Consider the following 17455-nt stretch of genomic DNA (forward strand, 5'->3'; position numbering starts at 1 on the left):
GTAACTTTGTGCCGGATAATTGACACCAATTCATTCCAAGCAGAGGGAAAAGGGGAACACAGGAAGGCAGAGGGGTGTGACAGCCCCTCTGGAGAAGCCACTCCAGGGGGAGCTTTGTATGCCCAGCAGACTTCGCAACAGCAGCAACAGAACAGAAGAAAAGTCTCTGCTCTTGAGAGGGACTGTGCTCACACGGCGGGCAGTGGCAGTGCCCGTGCCGGGCTGTCCAGCAATGCCGCAGGAGCGGCTGCCCGCCTGTCCCTTGTGCCCGGCTGCCGAACCCGGGGAGGAGCACTCGCTCAGAGAGGCACAGAATCATAAAATGGTTTGGGTTGGAAGGGACATTAAACACCGTCTTGTTCCAACCACCCTGCCATGGGCAGGGACAATTTCCACTCCACCAGGTTGTTGGGAGCCCCATCCAAGCTGGCCCTGAACACTGCCAGGGATGGGGCATCCACAGCTTCTCTGGGCAGCCTGTGCCAGGGCCTCACCAGCCGCACAGGGAAGAATTTTTTCCTGATATCTAATCTAAAGCTACACTCTCAGTTTGCAATCATTCCTCCTTGTCCTGTCACCACATGCTCTGTAAAGAGTCCTTCCTTTAGGCTCCCTTCAGGCACTGGAAGGCCGCAGTTGGGTCACTCCAAGCCTTCTCTTCTCCAGGCTGAACAATCCCAACTCTCTCATCCTTTCCTCCATCCCTCTGATCAACTTGGTGGCCGCCTCTGGACTGGCTCCAACACGTCCCTGTCCTTGCTGTTCTGGGGACCGATCCACTCCTGCCCTTCCCGGCTCGGCAGGGCCGCTCCCGGCCCCGCGGCGCGGGCGGGTCCGGCCCTCGGCGGGAGCCCCGCCCGGCCCGGCCCGGCCCGGCCCGGCCCGCCCGGCGGAGGCGGAGCCGCGCAGGACTCGCCGCTGCCGCCGCTGCCGGAACCGCTGCCGCCCGCGCCGGGGCCATGGAGGAGTTTCACCCCCACAACGATGAGGTAGGGCCGCCGCCTCGCCCGGCGCTGTGCCCGGGGCCCTCCGCCGGCCCGACCCCGCCGTGCCTGAGGGGCCGGGGCCGAGCGGCGCTGCCCGGAGCGGGCCGGGGCCGCGGGGTGGATGTTCCCTCCGGGAAGGAGCCGCGGCGCGGGGCGCTGCCGCTGGGGCTGTCAGACCGCTGGGGCTGTCAGACCGCTGGGGCTGTCAGACCGCGGCCATTTTTCCTGGGAATAAAAACCATTTCCATGGGAAAATCCCAGGAAGTGCCGGGCCCCGGCAGCGCCGCGGGCTGGTCCTGCCAGCTCGAGCGGAGGAGCCGATGCACCCCCGGACGCCGCTTCAGGGCTCTGGCCACCAGTTTCCATTGAAAAATCAACCAAAACTCCAAGCAGCTTCAGCATTAATGCCCTTGAGGTTTCTGCCCCTGCCCGAGTGTTTGAAGTTCATGGCTGTGAAGAGGCGGGTGGCGCAAGGGAACGTGCCATGATTCCTTTGTGAGCAAAGCCAAGTGCCCATGAGCAGTGAGGAGTAGAAAATAGGAGGAATTAAAACCTGCAAGCTTTTTCTGCGCTTCAGAAAGGTGCTTGGGTAAGGTAATGACTGTACAAACCAGTGTTTCACATATTAGGTTTGCAAAACCGTGTGTTGCCCTTGGGAAGCAAGATGTAACCTGTGGGTTAGCAAGTTTGTGACTCCAATAAAAACACAGGTTAAACCCCAGAGGAAAAAAATTGTCATTTATTTTTTCCTGGGGAATATTCCTATGACAAGCATAGACATGGTGGAATTTAATCTTTACAGAAAACGTAAAGTGAACCTGTTTCAAAGTTCACTGAGGTTTGAGTTTTTTGGCCCCACTCAAACATCACTAGAAAAGCAATGCTAAATAACAAATGTATGGAGCTGAGGAAAAAAAGTAAGATTTTAAAGTTATACTAACAGACTACAGTGCAAATAACCAGACACAAGGCCTAATCATTATGTGTGCTGTAGAGTAAAATTACAATTTGTTTACTTTTCTGGCAGAAATAGTAATAATAATTCTTTTCTATTGCAGATGATCTTCAATGCTGATGAGGCCCACAACATCGTTAAGGAGGTAGGATTTAGCTAACAGCTGTGTTTTGAAGAAATGCTTTACCATACCTTGCACAGTAGTGAAAGCAGTTATTTTCATTGGCCACCCCAGATAAATATAAAATTATATAGAATTAATATTTATATAAAGACAGAGTTTAACTCGGAGCTGCTTTAAGCTTCATCTAATTGCTGTCTTCAACTACCTAAAGAGGAGAAGATAGATGAGAGAGGAGCCAGATTTGCATTACAGTGGAAAGAGTCAGGGTGACAGTCACAAGCTTCAAGGGAAATTGACTCCAATTTGTTTTCTCCCCCTTATCCAGCTAGAGAGAAGCTAATCACTGGAGAGGTTGCAGGGACAGCTTGTGGAGTCTCCATCCTTAGAGATTTTTAAAACTTGACCGGACAAGGCCTTGAACAATGTTATCAGACTTGGAAGTTAGCCTTGGCATGTGTGGGAGGTTGCACTCTATGAGCTCCTTGTTTTAGCTTTTAAAATACATTGTTTTGCAGAGAAAGAACAGGATGAAAGTGAGTAGTCTGATAGTCCAAATTAAATACCTAGTAACTACACAGTGGTTAATGAGAAGCCTGTGGCTCACAGATGCTCTCAGGTTTTGCAGGGAAATAGTGTTTTGAGACAGGGGTTTCTGGAGGGCCTGTGCAGGTCCTTTCCCACCTGCACTTTTTGAAGCTGCTCCAGTACACAACAGCAAGCTCTTGGCTGTTAGATAAACAACAGTTCAGCCCTTTATGTAACTGTCCCTGCCTTATAAAGCCAATACGGTGTGACACGGTCTCCAGGCACTGGGAGTAAAGCCAAATGTTTCTGACTGGAACCTTAACTAGGGCCAAGGAGCTCCAGCACTGGGTACTTCTCTGAAAGGACCAAAATCCCTGAGGGGTCTTGTCCCTCTTCTGTCTTCTATTGTGTTTTGTGACTGTTTGTTTCCATTGACTCCTTTGGCCAGCTTTGTACAGTGTGTGGCCAGAATTAACTGGGCTTTTCAAAATCTGGGACACAGGTCTCTTACACAGCCTGTTAGTAGGGGATTAGTGCATGGGATACATCTTACTGAGTCACAGGAGAACACAGTTTTACTTCCCTTACCTTTTCCAGGTGTGTGTTTCTTAAGTGAATTCCTCACCTTTAAGAAGTATCCATCAGCACATAATTCTGAATTTCTCAGGAGCAGAGAATCCAATTTAAGAGTTACCGTGTGAGAGAAGGATTTTTCTTCAATCATTTCAAGTTTAAGTTGGCCAATCTGTAGCTGTGGGAGAACATTCAATTTTCCACTAGTTCAGATGTTTCTTGTGCTGCAAGATATGACCCTTGAGTTTCTTCCCCATCTTTTAAGCAGGCGTGCGCATTTCACTGATGTCACTCTATCTCTGAAGGTTTTGGAATTTTGGTTATATGCTCTGGAAGGCTGGCCAGCCCAAGTTGATATTATTGATTTGAGCAGTGCCGTCCCCATTACAGCAGCTTCTGAAAGCCAAACTGGAGCTGGCGGTCATTAGGAACAGTGGGATGTGTTAGGATCTTCACTGGCAAATAGATCCATTCACTTGGTATCCAAAGCATATGGCTAAGGCCTTTCCTGCAAGAACTCTTTAGTAATTTTCATACCTGTAATATTGTGGTATATGTACTAAAAATAAATTTCCAAGAAGGGTCATTTTACTTCCCATTCTGCAGCTGATCCTAATAAGCTTGATTTATTCCTAATTGCCAGAAAAATGTCCCTCAGATTGTGCAAAACATTTTATAATTCCTCATTTTGAAGTGTGTTTAATGTAACTATTTTTTCCCCTTCTGTTCTAGTGCATAGAAAATGTTTTAGGCAAGGCAGATTATAATCACAACAAAGTCAACCAATGGACTGCTGCTATAGTAGAACAGTCACTGACCCATCTGGTGAAACTTGGGAAAACCTATAAGTACATTGGTAAGTTCAAGCAGCTGTACTTGTAACACAGGCAGTTGCAATAAATAATTGCTGAAAGGTCCAGGGGAATGCTATAAACAAAACAGAGCAGGCACCTGAACTCTTCTGTTACAGAGATTTTTTGTAATACCTGTGGTAAAGCTGTGGCAGTTTTACCTGGGCTGAGCGTGCTGGCAACACTTAACACAGATTACATGTTACATGGTCTTTCCTGATAAGCAACCCCAAGACAATTGTATCAACCTTTTAGTATCAGTTCAAGAAAAAATTGCTATCTTTAATCAAATTTTCAATCAGATTAAGCCTTCTCTAAACAAAGACATCTGGAAGACTTTAGTCCTATGTGCAAAGTCATGTCCCATTATATTTATGTGAACACATGGAAGGAAAAAGGTAAATAGTAAAGTTTAACCCATTTTGGTCCTTTTGTGGTGTGTTGATGTAATAGCAAGTGTTTGTGCTCTGTTCTGTTTTGAAAGTCTTGGACTCAGGTTGTCAATGGTTTTATGACCATTGCAGGTCAGACTAGAAAAGCTGCTCATTACTGGAGTGTGGTTTCAGAGAGGGGTCAACAAATATTTTTGGGAAACAACTCTCATCAAGTGTGACTTCTGCTGTACCTGTAAGGACAGCACCTGCAATCCCATTCTGAGGGGCACAAGCCATATTTAAGTAGTTTAAAAGATAAAAGCCATAATCCTATTAGCCAGTGTTTAGTTGAAACCATTGTTTTCATGTGAGTAAAAATAATCATTAAATGAGTAACAAGTTCTTGAGAAAAATACTGGGGCCAAAGGGGTTGTCAAAAAAGGTTTTGTCTTAGCTGAATGCCACATGCCAGCCCTTTGGAAATGTAGTACAGGCTTGAGTTTGTAAATGCTGAATGATTCACCTCTTCTGCTTTAATTCCCTGGTTTTGTGGCTGTATCTTGCAGTTACCTGTGCAGTGATGCAGAGGAGTGGAGCTGGTCTCCACACAGCAAGCTCATGCTTCTGGGATACCACAACTGATGGTAAATATTTCCATCCAAACAGAAAATTTGTAACGAGAAATGTTACTTCTTGCTCAGTTGTAGTAGTTGGGTTGGACATTTTTGGGAATGGCGGTGGAAGCAGTAATTTTGAGAATGAGGTGCTTGTTTACAATCTCAGCAAAAATGTTATCAGTCAGTGCAGGCATTAAGAGCAGTTGCTTTGTAAATTATGAGGAGCAGGAATAGAAAAGCCTTTCATTCTGAAACGAGTCAAAACATTTAATTCTCTCAGCTGAAGAGGCAGAAAATGTTGCTCACAGTAAATACATGTGGGTAGCCCTAAACATATCTGCCTGCTGTGAGGGGACAGCTACTTTAGAGGAGAAAATAACTTAGTGAAAAATAGAAATAGTTTGACTTACAGTATGTGTTTCAGTTGTGTAACTGTCAGCAAGGCTTTCGATGCATTGTGTTGCTTCAAAATTTGTGCTAAATAGATTTTTTCACAGGCTGAGAATATCACAGGGAAACAATATTAAAATAATTTGTTGTCTGTCACAGATTCAGAAAGGTCTGTTTAGAAGACTGTGCTAAGGTTTGAGTTTAAAAAACAGAGAGAGCCTCAAAAAGTCAACCAAGCTTAAAAAGAAATCGTAATATAAAGTTAACACAGTTTAATCTTCATATTTCTTTTGCTTGTAAGGCATTGGTACAACAGAAGAGGAAGAACAGCATAAAGTAAATACACTGGAATATATTTTATCCAGTCCCTTTTCTGATTTCTTGTCTGATTGTCATGCCAGTTTCAGTATGGGAATTATAAGGATTTTTGCAAGTCCAGCTTTTAAAGAAAGATACTGGAATGGTGTTTTCCTGTTAACTTTCTTAAGCTTACAAGTCTCACATTAGGTAGCAAACAATGTATAAGTTAATAAAAATGTTTTGAGGATTTTAGTTTTTTTATAGTCAAGCTGACATACTACTATTTCCCTTAAATTACAACTGAAATATTCATACTAATCTGGCATAATTTACACTTCAATAAAGTGACTGTAGTAAAGACAATGGAATCCTATATTAATTTTGTAATAATCTCTTCCAGGAACCTGCACAGTGAGATGGGAAAACCGAACCATGAACTGCATTGTCAATGTGTTTGCTGTTGCTATTATCCTGTAGCTGACTGGAAGAGAAATAGAAGCAACACCGAAGCCTTTAAAAAGATAAATCATCCTAACCAATAGCTAAATATTTCAAAATATTATTTGTTTCTGTATGAGCAGCATACAGAAGTTCTCTACAGAGAGCATACAGTCTAAGCCAGTTCTCATAGATTAGTTATCTGAAAGCTAGCAAAGAAATTTAATATATATATATATATATATATCTGAAGAGAAAATTTTAGTAATTTAAATATTTAGAAGTTAATGAGAAGTTGCCACAAAGCTCAATAGAATTTATGTCAAAGCTAATATCAAAGATATTTTATTCCAGAAGATCAAAACACATCAAAGGAAATGTCAAAGGGCAAGCAAGACCTCTCAGGATTATGGTGCCTTTGGGAACAAATTATGAACACAATTCAGAGTGGATATATTGTAAACAATACTGGTTCTCCATGCTTGGCTAAACAAAGCAAACTCTCCCTTGGAATGCAGGTACTTGTGAAATTGATGAGCATCACTTTTTGGTCAAGCATGAACGTTTACATGGACACTAAATCCAGGTAAGCTTTCCCCCTGGAGGCAGAGGAGGACTTTGCTGGGACAGAGGTGAAATATACCCAGTCCTGGCAGAATTCTAATTTGTCTTCAAATGAAGAGCATAATATTTGTTAGCAATTCAGGGAAACATGCTGGGGATCTGACACCAGTCTTTAATTCGTCACTTATAAATCTGAAAACAATCTGAAGGTACTTAAATTTGATTTTATTCCATGATTACAGAATTTGTGACAAGCACTTTATTGATTCCTCATGCAGTAGCTAGGAGCCAGGGCAATATGACTGCACCCATACTCCAGGTAGGATTAAAGGGATCAGTGGGAAGGCACACACGTTTCTGGAGGCTCTTGTTAGCTTTGAAAGTATTTATCAGAGTAACATATCTGTTCTTTATAAGCGTTCTCCTACGTTCTCTAAGTCTAGAATTGGATCTTAGCCCTGTGAAATAAAACAGTTAAGTTTTCAGCGCTAAGAATTCCCCTCCTTTAAAGATTTATGCAAGTTCTTAACTTTGCTCATCTGATGAGTCTTAACTTGAAATATTCCTCAAGGAAGAAAAGCATTTGCACACCTGCAAGTATTTGCTGGATTGCGGCCTACATTTTTGTTGATAAATGCACAAATTATATGATAAAGAGATGTATCAATACCAAAAATGCCTAAATGATCGCTGCCACTAAGTGGCAGCTGCATTAAGTTGTTTTCTCAGATGCTGCTTAAGGATAGGATTTTTTGTTTATACTGTATGTCTTTGAAAGAGACTGGTAACAGCCTAACAGTACTGTAGGGCTGTTTTGAATTTTAAAAAATGAATATTAAAGCACTCTTATGCAGTTTTGTTTGGTTTGGGTTGTTTTTCAGATAACTGACTATTAGGGTATGAAACAAGAGTCCTGTGCAAAGAGCAAGCTAAAGAATATTTTACTGCTTAAATTGTGTGTACGTGTAGCTAGTGTGACACTACAGAAGGAGCCCTGTGTATGTGTAGTTTACAGTAATGTAAAAAATGTCTTGCTTTGCAGACAAATAAAATTCTGCTTTTACCGAAGTGCAAGTAAAATGAATACTGTAATACTGCATTTGCCAAAGGCAAGTGTTGTGTGAAAATGTGTGTGTATGTTGTACTGACCTTCAAATGTAGATTAATAATTAAGCATTATTTGGGTTAGGATAGAAATTTCTGAATTAGGTTCCAGCATCCAAGAGCCAAATTGTGGAACTAACAAAAATACATTAGTTTCACTCATATTTGGGACTCTGCAATGTGAAAAAAATGTGAGGCAGCAACTAGAAGAAGGTGTGGTATGATCAGAATGGTTAACAAAGTGGGTGAGTAAAAACAGTGGTGGCTGTTGTGCCCCTGTCATGGGTATTGAGGCGCAATGATCAGAAGAAATATTCCACATAGCTATTGTAATCTCATTTGGTATTTTTGCTTTACTTCAAAACCAGTTTAATGAAGCTTGGTGAAGGTCCTCCTGCAGAAGAACCCTAAGAAATACTGCTTAATTATATGACTGTTTAATTTTTCTTTCTACCAAAAAAAAAATAAAGTTTTGCCTTAGTTGTATTTTTGCTTTGTGTTCTTGATCAATATAAAAAGTAACAGAAAAAAAAATATCCTCTTAGTTCTCTTCACTTGTCTACAATAGTGAGAACTTGGGAAATACACTGAAGATGCATTTTAGAGACAAGATCTTGTAGGCCAAGCCTGGAACAGGATTTCTAACTTCTTACACCTCTATTTCTGCCACCTTTCCCCTATTGTGAATCTTGACAGTACAAGTTAAAGCTTTTTTGCTACAGAAAGATTATTATGAAACTCTGGGGAAAATATTTTCACTCTGCATCATGTCCTAGTAAACTTTTTTCCATCTTTCTTTTCTCCATCCTCTGTGGGTACACAGAGCTACTTTTAACTCTCCTAACAAATGCTGAACATTATTATCTGCTTTTCCAAGTAGTTCATTTCAAGGATAAATCTGTGAATTGCGGACTATGAAAGCCCACAACATTTCACTGGTATTTTCTGGAAATACATATTTTCTTTGTTGTGGCAATCAGGGGTTTGAGTTATGGTTAACAATGGGGATCTTATTAACAGGACAGAAGAGTTTGTATTAAAGTACAGCCCAGGTAGAGGGTGCTGTGTGTTCCCATGTATGATTTCATGATGAAAAACACCTGCTGTTCTTCCCATGCAGGTTTTGTTGATGTAAACAGAGAAGTGTGAAAGTGGAAGTAAGGGAGCAGATTTGTTACTTTCCTTATTGCCTGCTGGGTGTCTGCCAGTCACTCCTTACCTTTCTGATGGCTGTGATCCCATTACACTCCGATCTGTGCCATCAGTACAAAGTCTGGTGTGTTCGGCTCAGCTTCATGCAATCTAAAGCACTCACAGAAGCCACTGAAATCCCAGCTTGCAGCTAAGCCATGTAGAGCTGGATGTGAATGTCAGCACACTGATATTTTAAATACACCATAAAAGAAACTGTTAGTGTTGGGGAAGATGAAATAGGAAAACCTTATAAATATGATTGCCTGGCAAGAGATTTGGAAAATACAGACATTGAGATGAGAACTAGATTTGAAATAACAAACCTTGACTACTGAATAACTAGAAAACAATAGTATAGCCAGGTTGAAAGCAATCCCCCTTCTGATTAAACAATGCCCTTTACCTGCAGATAAGTCCAAAGGTCAAATGGAATGCTCTGTCTCACCCCCCAATGTATGGTTCATCCCACACCTGTGACACTCCCCTGAAGTATCAGGTATCTGTGACCCCATTGGCCCAAGTCCTGTTCCAGCCCACCTTGAAGCCCCCTGATAAGGTGTGCCCGAGGGACCAGACGCTCTCTTGGACCTTCCCCTGGGACCCTCACCTGGAACCCTTGCTCCCTCTCTCTCTCTCTCCCTCCCACCCTGGGCCTGCCACGAGTTGTGCCTGGCAACTCCAAGCAGGGCCTTTCCCCCTTTTAATAAACCACATTTTCTAAGACCTGACTTCAGAGATCTCTCATCCATCCAAACCGTCCTGGAGACCTGCGCTCGTTACAGTTAGCTCCTGGTAGCCTGCATGCATCAGTACAGTGGCTGCCATATAGAGACAGACAGGCTTTGTTCTAATACAGAGAGCAGTTCCTGTAATGAGCAATTCTTGCCTGATTACTGGGATGTGTCTTGCTGCCTCTGCAGTCTGACCAGGGCATTTTGTTCCCATTTAATTTGGAGAGGGACTTTTTTAGCACAGTCATGGTGTTGATAAAAGCACAGAGCCAGTCTACACCCCCATCAGAATATCCTGAGTCAGGAAGTTCTGTCTATGTGCTGCAGGAGCTTCCCAGCTCAAAGCCAGCAGCAGTCTGTCTCTCAGGGAGTATCAGCTCAGAGGTGATATCTGTAAATGCAGCAATAAACCTAGTAGTACTGTGGCTCCAAAGCCATGCAGTCATATTTATATTGTGCTGCCTGTGAGCTGCTCAGCCTGCTGGATCTCTGCCAGGTGAGGGGTCCGTGGGCATTGGTCTTGTATGGAATGGTTTCCCTCTCCCCCCTCCTCAAAGAAAGCTGCAGCCAAACACCATGTGCCCACTGAGGGTCATTTTTCTATTTTGATGAATCTAAATCACCACTGAGTAACTGGAGCTTTTAGCTCCCGTGTTCCACCAAGCACAGGAAGCATATGTGGCAGCAGCTGTATTTGTTGCATAAAAGTTTTCTAAAAAGAAACAGGGTTGTGCTAGAATGACAGCTGCAAACACCCCTGAAACTACCATCCAACGTCTAATCTAAAATGACTTGAAAAGGGGAATAAGAGTCACAGAAACACCTCCCTGGTCATAATGGTTTGTGTTTGCACTTACCGTCATGCAAAGAAGCTACTGGGGTCACAGAGCACAAGTACTTGAAGTAAAAGAGATGGAAAGGCAAGTTTTTAAATGACACTAACATTTTGAAATTTTACAGTTTTATTATAGGTACAGTTTTTCAGTTTTACCAATATTTAAATTACTAACAGAGATTGTAATCTGTGCTTATGAGGCTTCACAGCACAGAGATCACAGAGTTCAGAACCAAAACCATCAAAATCCCTCATGCAGAGGGGAAGGTGGTGAGATGGAGCTAAGTGGCTCAGCTGCAACACATTCAAACTGCTTTCTAGTCAGCAGGTGTTCCTCCTCATAGGCCTGTATTGGATGTAATTAAAACAACTTCTGAACAGCACCTCCTAGAGTATGAAACATTATCATCCTAACTGCAAAACATCCACACATTTGTAATCACCTTAGGAAGAAATCAAATATTCCCTGTTCTATGATTTTGTGGAGTTTACTGCAGTTGTTGAGGCATCTGTTATATCTGTGTTTATTCACAACCAGCAGGGTAGAATTAGAGGTTGGGGGAAGGGGATGAATAAAATGAAGTCCTTATTTGATAAAAAAGTAGTATGTTCTTTCTATGGAACTTTCATACACACACATATATATGTATTTCTAAATGTGTTCATCCCTTTTTATTTATCCATATTTTGAACAATTTTGAGTCAGAGATAATTTATTTTTATTTAAAATTTCATCTCTTGTTGCTTATTTCCACTTCAGTAGTGTCTAGGTGTCAAGACAAGGACTCCAACAGTGTTCATAGAAACAAATACCCAAACAGAGATAATACAATTCAGCATTTAGATATTAGCCAGCAGAATTGAGAGGATAACAGCAAGTTTGTGACTGCCTTTACTGGTGCTCACAGCACTTTACTCCAAGCAGTCATGACTTTACCCAACCTCTGTCAGTAACTCTGGGGGCTTTTTTTCCACCTGTGTGGGCTTCTACAGCAGCTGTTGAATGTGGTCTGGCCAAATCTCACAAGAATCTACTGCAGGGTTTCAAGTGAGGTCATTTGTTAGTCTGAAATATATTCATGACTATGTAAGAACCTCATACAGATGAATGCTGTAATAGCTGTAAAGTGTTCATGCCTGAGTTAAATGTTTAAGGAAATTAATCTTAAACAGTAGGCACGGTAGTAGCTGGGTGGTCTGGTGATGTGAGCAAATTATAGTTCCCTATTTCATGGCTCTCATTACAGGTCCTCTCAGTAGTAGTTGAAATGATTTTTTTGTAGGGAAAAACTTTGCAAGAGCTGGCTTTAGAAAGGAAAGAATTGAGAGGATTTAATTTAAATTTTGTATCTGGATCAGCTGAGGCTTAGGGATCAGAGCTGAGATCTTCCAAGCTCATCTCTTTGTAGCATTGCTTGGCTATCATAAGCAATGTACACAGCTGCCTTTGGGGGGTGTGTGTGTCTCTGCGAAATTTAGGCTTTGTTTGAATAGCACCTGGAAAATGCATGCTTTTCTGTTTGCTCTCCAAGGGTTGCTCCACATGAAGCAAGCCCAGACCTCTCTGAACAGGCACTTCTGCTGCTGCTGGTTCCAGGGACAGCTGCAGCAGGAGAGCAGTGGGATGGGGTGGCCAAGGAGGAAATGCCCTGCCTGCAGGCTTAGAAGTCGTAGTTATGGCACATAACAGAAACTTGTTGCACAACAGCCAGGGGCAGTTATGGTTTTGCCATTCCTCTTGAAACCTTTATTTTCTGTGAAACTGTCACAGCCTCCAGGAAACACTAGGCTGCCAACTGCCTGTCTTTGCTGGCTGGCAGATACCCCACACATGCTCCTCTTCTTTCCCCACTGGGAATTGCAGAGTCAGGGCACAGCTGTGTGCTGGCTGTGACAGTCACCCACCCCTCTTCTGACTTGGGCTGGTTTGGCATTACCTGTTGGGCCCGGTCAAAGTAAGTTGTTGTACTCATGCTTAACTACAGATGTGACATACTTTTAATATCAGCCTTGCAACTATTTAAAATGCCTTCCCTTGAGAAGAGATGCAGGACTGACATTCATGTGTTGGATCACAAGAATAATGATACCTATTGATACTGAAGAGATGTCAGTGAATTAAATATAAAGTTGGTGTTGCATATTGCCAACCTCCTTCATTCACCCACTGCAGCTGGTCAAGGGGCTGTACAATCTCCTAAATACTTTCTCCTTTATAAGCAAACTTGAAACTGAAAAGCAAACTTGAAAAGCAAAGCCGAGAGGCTGTGTGAAAGGGGCAAGGAAAACACCAACAGCTGAAACAGAAACTGAAGAAAGAATTGAGCTTCCAATTTACTTCTTATTTTCCACACTCCAACTCACAGAGCCAACCCTGGCATGCATCTGAATTTATAAAACCTGGTCTCTATCCCTCCCTTTTTCAGTAACCCATTTGTTCCCTCAGCTCCTGTCTCATTTCTTTAGGAAAACAGATTTAACAAATAAGCCTAGCTTGGAAATCGATTTTAAGCATTGCTCAAATGGTAGCCACTGGAATATGTGTTTCTGGTTCTCCAGAACAGTAGTAGCAGCAGTAGTAGTATTGTTATTCTCACAGTATTATTACTGTATCATCCTGAAGCACTAAGTTTGGAACAATGCCCAGCTATGCTGGATGTTATTCAAACATTGAAGAAAATCCCAACTACAGTCTCAAAGCCATTCAGTTTGACTGTGGAGAGAAAACTGAAATGGATGGACACAAGAAGTCCTAGGAACAGAAATATCAGGCACTCCAAACCCAGCGGTCCTAGAATGGAATTTGTGCCCAGAAGTTGTCTCAGGATGAGGACAGAGATGAAGTCTCTGAAGAAGGTCATTGCTGAACATGTTGGTGCTGGCTGTTGGGAGCAAAATAACTGAGGGGTAGGGACTTTCCTACTTAGAAACTTTACTCACAGCACTGAAAGTAACACTGAGCTAGAAGTCAGACAGAAGAAAGTTTAAGATGAAAATGGGTGAGTCAACAACATTATAAAATAACTTTTCAGGTATGGATGGAAGAGGAGTAATTTTCATAGTTGTATTAGCAAGAAATTGTTTCTATTAGCTTTTTAAAATGAGAGCATTCTTGAGTTGGGTGGAGAACGAGAAAACAAGGTGAGGTTCCCTTTGTAGCATGCGTGACATTTACAAGGTATGCTAAGTCCTGGGCAACCTTTCCCATAGACACTTTCCTCAGCAGGAGTAAATACCTACTTGGCATGAAAGGCAGCTCTTTGCCTGCTTGCCCTGCCAGTATTTTCTCTGCTGATACTGTTCCTTATGCAGTTACAAAATGCAACAGCTGTCCCATTAGCTGGCAATGAAAAGTGTTTCCATCCTTTGGTAGGGGAAGGCCCAGTAGCTTGACAGAAATTAAAGGGCTGTGGGCATTACCTAAATAAGGAGGGAACATCTGTTACTTCTAAAGAGGAAGTGGCATCTTGATGGGTTACAGCTTAGTCTTTGCAAATGACTTGAAAGTGACATGAGGGCTTTCATAATTTTCTTGGGTTTGGGGCTGGTTTCTGTTGCTTACATAAATGCAAGTGTGTCTGGTAAATTTTCCTAGTAGTCAGTAGTCAGTAGTCATTCAACTAGCACTCTCTGACTCATCTGAGAAATGCAGATTTTTCATGCAGTGTGAACAGTTGGGGGATGCTGGTTTTTTCTACCCAGTCTCAGCAGCTCAGACTCGTACAGTGTCTGACATCATGCCAGCCATAGCCTGGGCTGCATCAGCGGCACCGTGGGCAGCAGGTGAGGGAGGGGATTCAGCCCCTCTGCTCTGCAGTGCTGAGACCCCACCTGCAGTGCTGAGTCCGGCACAGGGGGTTCCAGCACTGGAAGGACATCACAGAATTCACAGAATTCACAGAGTCACTGGGTTGGAAGAGACCTTCAAGACTGAGTCCAACCCAGCCCTAACACCTCAACTAAACCCTGGCACCCAGTGCCACATCCAGGCTTTTTTTAAACACATCCAGGGATGGTGACTCCACCACCTCCCTGGGCAGACCATTCCAGCACTTTATCACTATTTCTGTAAAAACTTTTTCCTAATATTCAACCTGTATCTCATTTGGCACAGCTTGAGACTGTGACCTCTTGGTTCTGTCAGTTGCTGCCTGGAGAAAGAGACCAACCCCACCTGACTACAGCCACCTTTCAGGGAGCTGTAGAGAGTGATAAGGTCACCCCCGAGTCTCCTTTGCTCCAGGCTGAGCACCCCTAACTCCCTCAGTTGTTCCTGACAGGATTTGTGTTCCAAGCCCCTCTCCAGCCTCGTTGCCTCCTCTGGATGTGCTCGAGCGTCTCAACGTCCTTCCCAAACTGAGGGGCCAGAACTGGACACAGCACTCCAGGTGTGGCCTCACCAGCACCGAGTACAGGGGAAGGATGACATCCCTGCTCCTGCTGGTCACACTGTTCCTGATACAGGCCAGGAGCCATTGGCCTTCTTGGCCACCAGGACACATACACTGACCTTGGAGAGAGCCCAGAGGGGGCCACCAAGACGACCCAGGGGGATGGAGCACCTCTGCTGTGAGGAAAGGCTGAGAGAACTGGGATTGTTCAGCCTGGAGAGGAGAAGGCTTTGGGGTCCCCTAATTGTGGCCTCCCTGTACCTGTAGGGAGCTGACAAGAAAGATGGAGCAAGACTCTTAACAAGAGCCTGGAGTGACTGGACAAGGGGAATGGGTTCAAACTGACAGACAGTAGGCTTAGATTAGATATAAAGGAGAAACTCTTTACAGTGAGGGTGGTGAGATACTGGGACAAGTTGTCAGAGAAGCTGGGACTGCCCCATCCCTGGAAGTGTTCAAGGCAAGGCTGGACTGGACTTTGAGCAACCTGGTCCAGTGAAAGTTGTCCCTGACCATGACAGGAGGATTGGAATGCGATGATCTTCAAGGTCCTCTTCCAACTCAAATCATTCTGTGATCATCTCACTTCAAGATCCTTCCTCAGATGTTTTTACAAAGATCTCCTCTCTAATCTGTCACTGCTACCTGTACCCTGCTCACTCACAGTTAACCACCCCACCACCACAGGAGATTCTAGAGCATAAAGCACTTACAGAGGGCAGCAGTGCATAAAGGGCTTTTATAGGATATTGTCTTTTTGCAAGCTATAAACAAGGAACAGTGGGAAATGCTGTAAATACACTGATACACTGGCTTTGTACTGCAATGCTCAGGCCACCACTCACATCACTGTGGTTACCCAGGAGGAGAGCTTGGGGAGTTCAGAGTGTTTGCTTGAGGAACAGCTGCTGGAATGCCCCAGGCAGTGGTGTGAGGCTACACAACAAACCTGCAGTCCCCAGACAGTCAGTTCAGTCAATGTGATGGCTTCTACAGTGGTACCAGCTGATCATCTGACAGATTCATGCAAACACAGGCAATGGGATACTCATTAAATTGCCAACAACAACGACTAACTTGCTCAGTTAGATTCCCTGGCTCAGTTTGCAACACAGACTCAGCTGCCTGCCTCAGAGGATGTGAAATGCCAGGGAAGTGGCTCTTTCCAGGTGCAGCAACAACTGTAGCAGAGACTATAATCTTCAGAGGTTTCTTGTAAAGTGAATACAAGCTAAAACTGGGATACTGAGCGTCAGTTAATCCTCTGTAAGCAGAATTTCACTGCAACTCGTGTTGCTGTCCTGTACTCACTGTTTTTATCATCATTTCCTTTGGCTTGTAGCCATAGGTTTTTGGTATCAAGTCCTTGATTTATGCATGTGGGATGAACAAGAGTGATGGACAGTGATCCACTTATTAACTTAACCATTTGCAGCCCTGTATAAAGTGAGAGTATTGCATGAATTGCTAACAGTTGTTGAGAGAACTTTCATCATTTTGAATCAGAAGATGACTGCTCACAACCCACACAGTTCTTTTTCTGTCTCCTCAGGGGAATTCACTTTTGAAACTGTTTCTCACAGTTGGTTTGCAGTCTTTGCTGATTATTTCCTTTCTGCTGTCTGAGTAAGGGTAAGTTTTCAGAGGGCTTGGGTGAATTCACCACCTGCAGAGAGGCTTGAGCTAGCATAGGTTGCCTCAGATGAAAGAGAAGTATGAGAAAAAAGCAGAGATAAAACCTCAGCAGCAATTGCCTTCATTAACTGCTCATGGGAACTAGTACAGCCTTGGGTTGTCCTGCAGGGATATTCACTTATGCCCTGGCTCCATGGCATTGCAGGGTAGAAAACCCTTTGGTGTATAGAGGTGAAGAGTCTGTGATATGAAACTGGACAATTCCAGTGCCAAAAAGCCCTGCTATTCACACTGGTACTGACAGCTACATTTTGGCCTGTTAACTGCAAGGAGATTACAGCAGTTGCCTTGTTCCAGCTCTTCCCTATGCCATTTCTGCACCCTGAATTCCACCTGAATTTTATGAGTGTTCTCCATCAGTCAAATAGAATCTTACAGAGCCACAGTGCAGATCCCAGACCTCTGCATGGCCCAGTCTAACTCACAGCAGCATAAAAAGACAAAACCAACACAGGAAGTATCTACACTTCAAAGATGACTTGGCCAAACACGTCTCTGCAATTTGTTTGTTCTGAAGGTCAAAAAACCTAGGCTGAATGGTATTTGCATATTTTCTGGCCCTAAACCCAGTTGACCTACAAGTATAAAGCAAATTCAACAAAAGAGTTACTTTCAGGACACTTTGGTTTATAGATTGCTTCTCGAATAAGAAAACATCTCTTCCAAAGGAGACACATGGTCTGATTCTCCCTTCACTGGCCTTTCCTTCCTACTTCCCTTCCTCCAGCTATGATAACTATTTGCAAGGTGGGTCAATATTTTGGGGGACAGTGAGGTGGATTTTATGGCCATTTCCCTAATTTCTGAA

General features: G+C 43.4%; 1 protein-coding gene across 2 annotated transcripts; it reads left to right on the forward strand.

The window, feature by feature from the left end:
* The first annotated feature begins 867 nt into the window (after positions 1-867).
* DYNLT3 (dynein light chain Tctex-type 3) lies at positions 868-8287 on the forward strand. 2 transcript variants are annotated; one of them, XM_068179776.1, is made up of 5 exons: positions 868-989; positions 2045-2086; positions 3896-4019; positions 4955-5032; positions 6096-8287. In XM_068179776.1, the coding sequence occupies exons 1-5, from the start codon at positions 960-962 to the stop codon at positions 6170-6172; spliced, it is 351 nt and encodes a 116-aa protein (XP_068035877.1). In that variant the 5' UTR covers positions 868-959; the 3' UTR covers positions 6173-8287. The 2 variants fall into 2 exon arrangements, with proteins under 2 accessions (XP_068035877.1, XP_068035878.1); XM_068179777.1 differs by lacking the exon at positions 868-989 and adding an exon at positions 1353-1575.
* The last annotated feature ends 9168 nt before the right edge of the window (positions 8288-17455 follow it).

This window comes from Anomalospiza imberbis, chromosome 2 (assembly GCF_031753505.1).
Source record: "Anomalospiza imberbis isolate Cuckoo-Finch-1a 21T00152 chromosome 2, ASM3175350v1, whole genome shotgun sequence".
NCBI lineage: Eukaryota > Metazoa > Chordata > Aves > Passeriformes > Viduidae > Anomalospiza > Anomalospiza imberbis.

What these genes read in the sequence shown, in the direction of transcription:
- DYNLT3 (XM_068179776.1), top strand. Translation starts at nt 960, where the DNA reads ATGGAGGAGTTTCACCCCCACAACGATGAG. An exon ending in TTCACCCCCACAACGATGAG is followed by an intron (nt 990 to 2,044) that starts GTAGGGCCGCCG and finishes TTTCTATTGCAG; the next exon opens with ATGATCTTCAATGCTGATGA. An exon ending in GAAAACCTATAAGTACATTG is followed by an intron (nt 4,020 to 4,954) that starts GTAAGTTCAAGC and finishes TGTATCTTGCAG; the next exon opens with TTACCTGTGCAGTGATGCAG.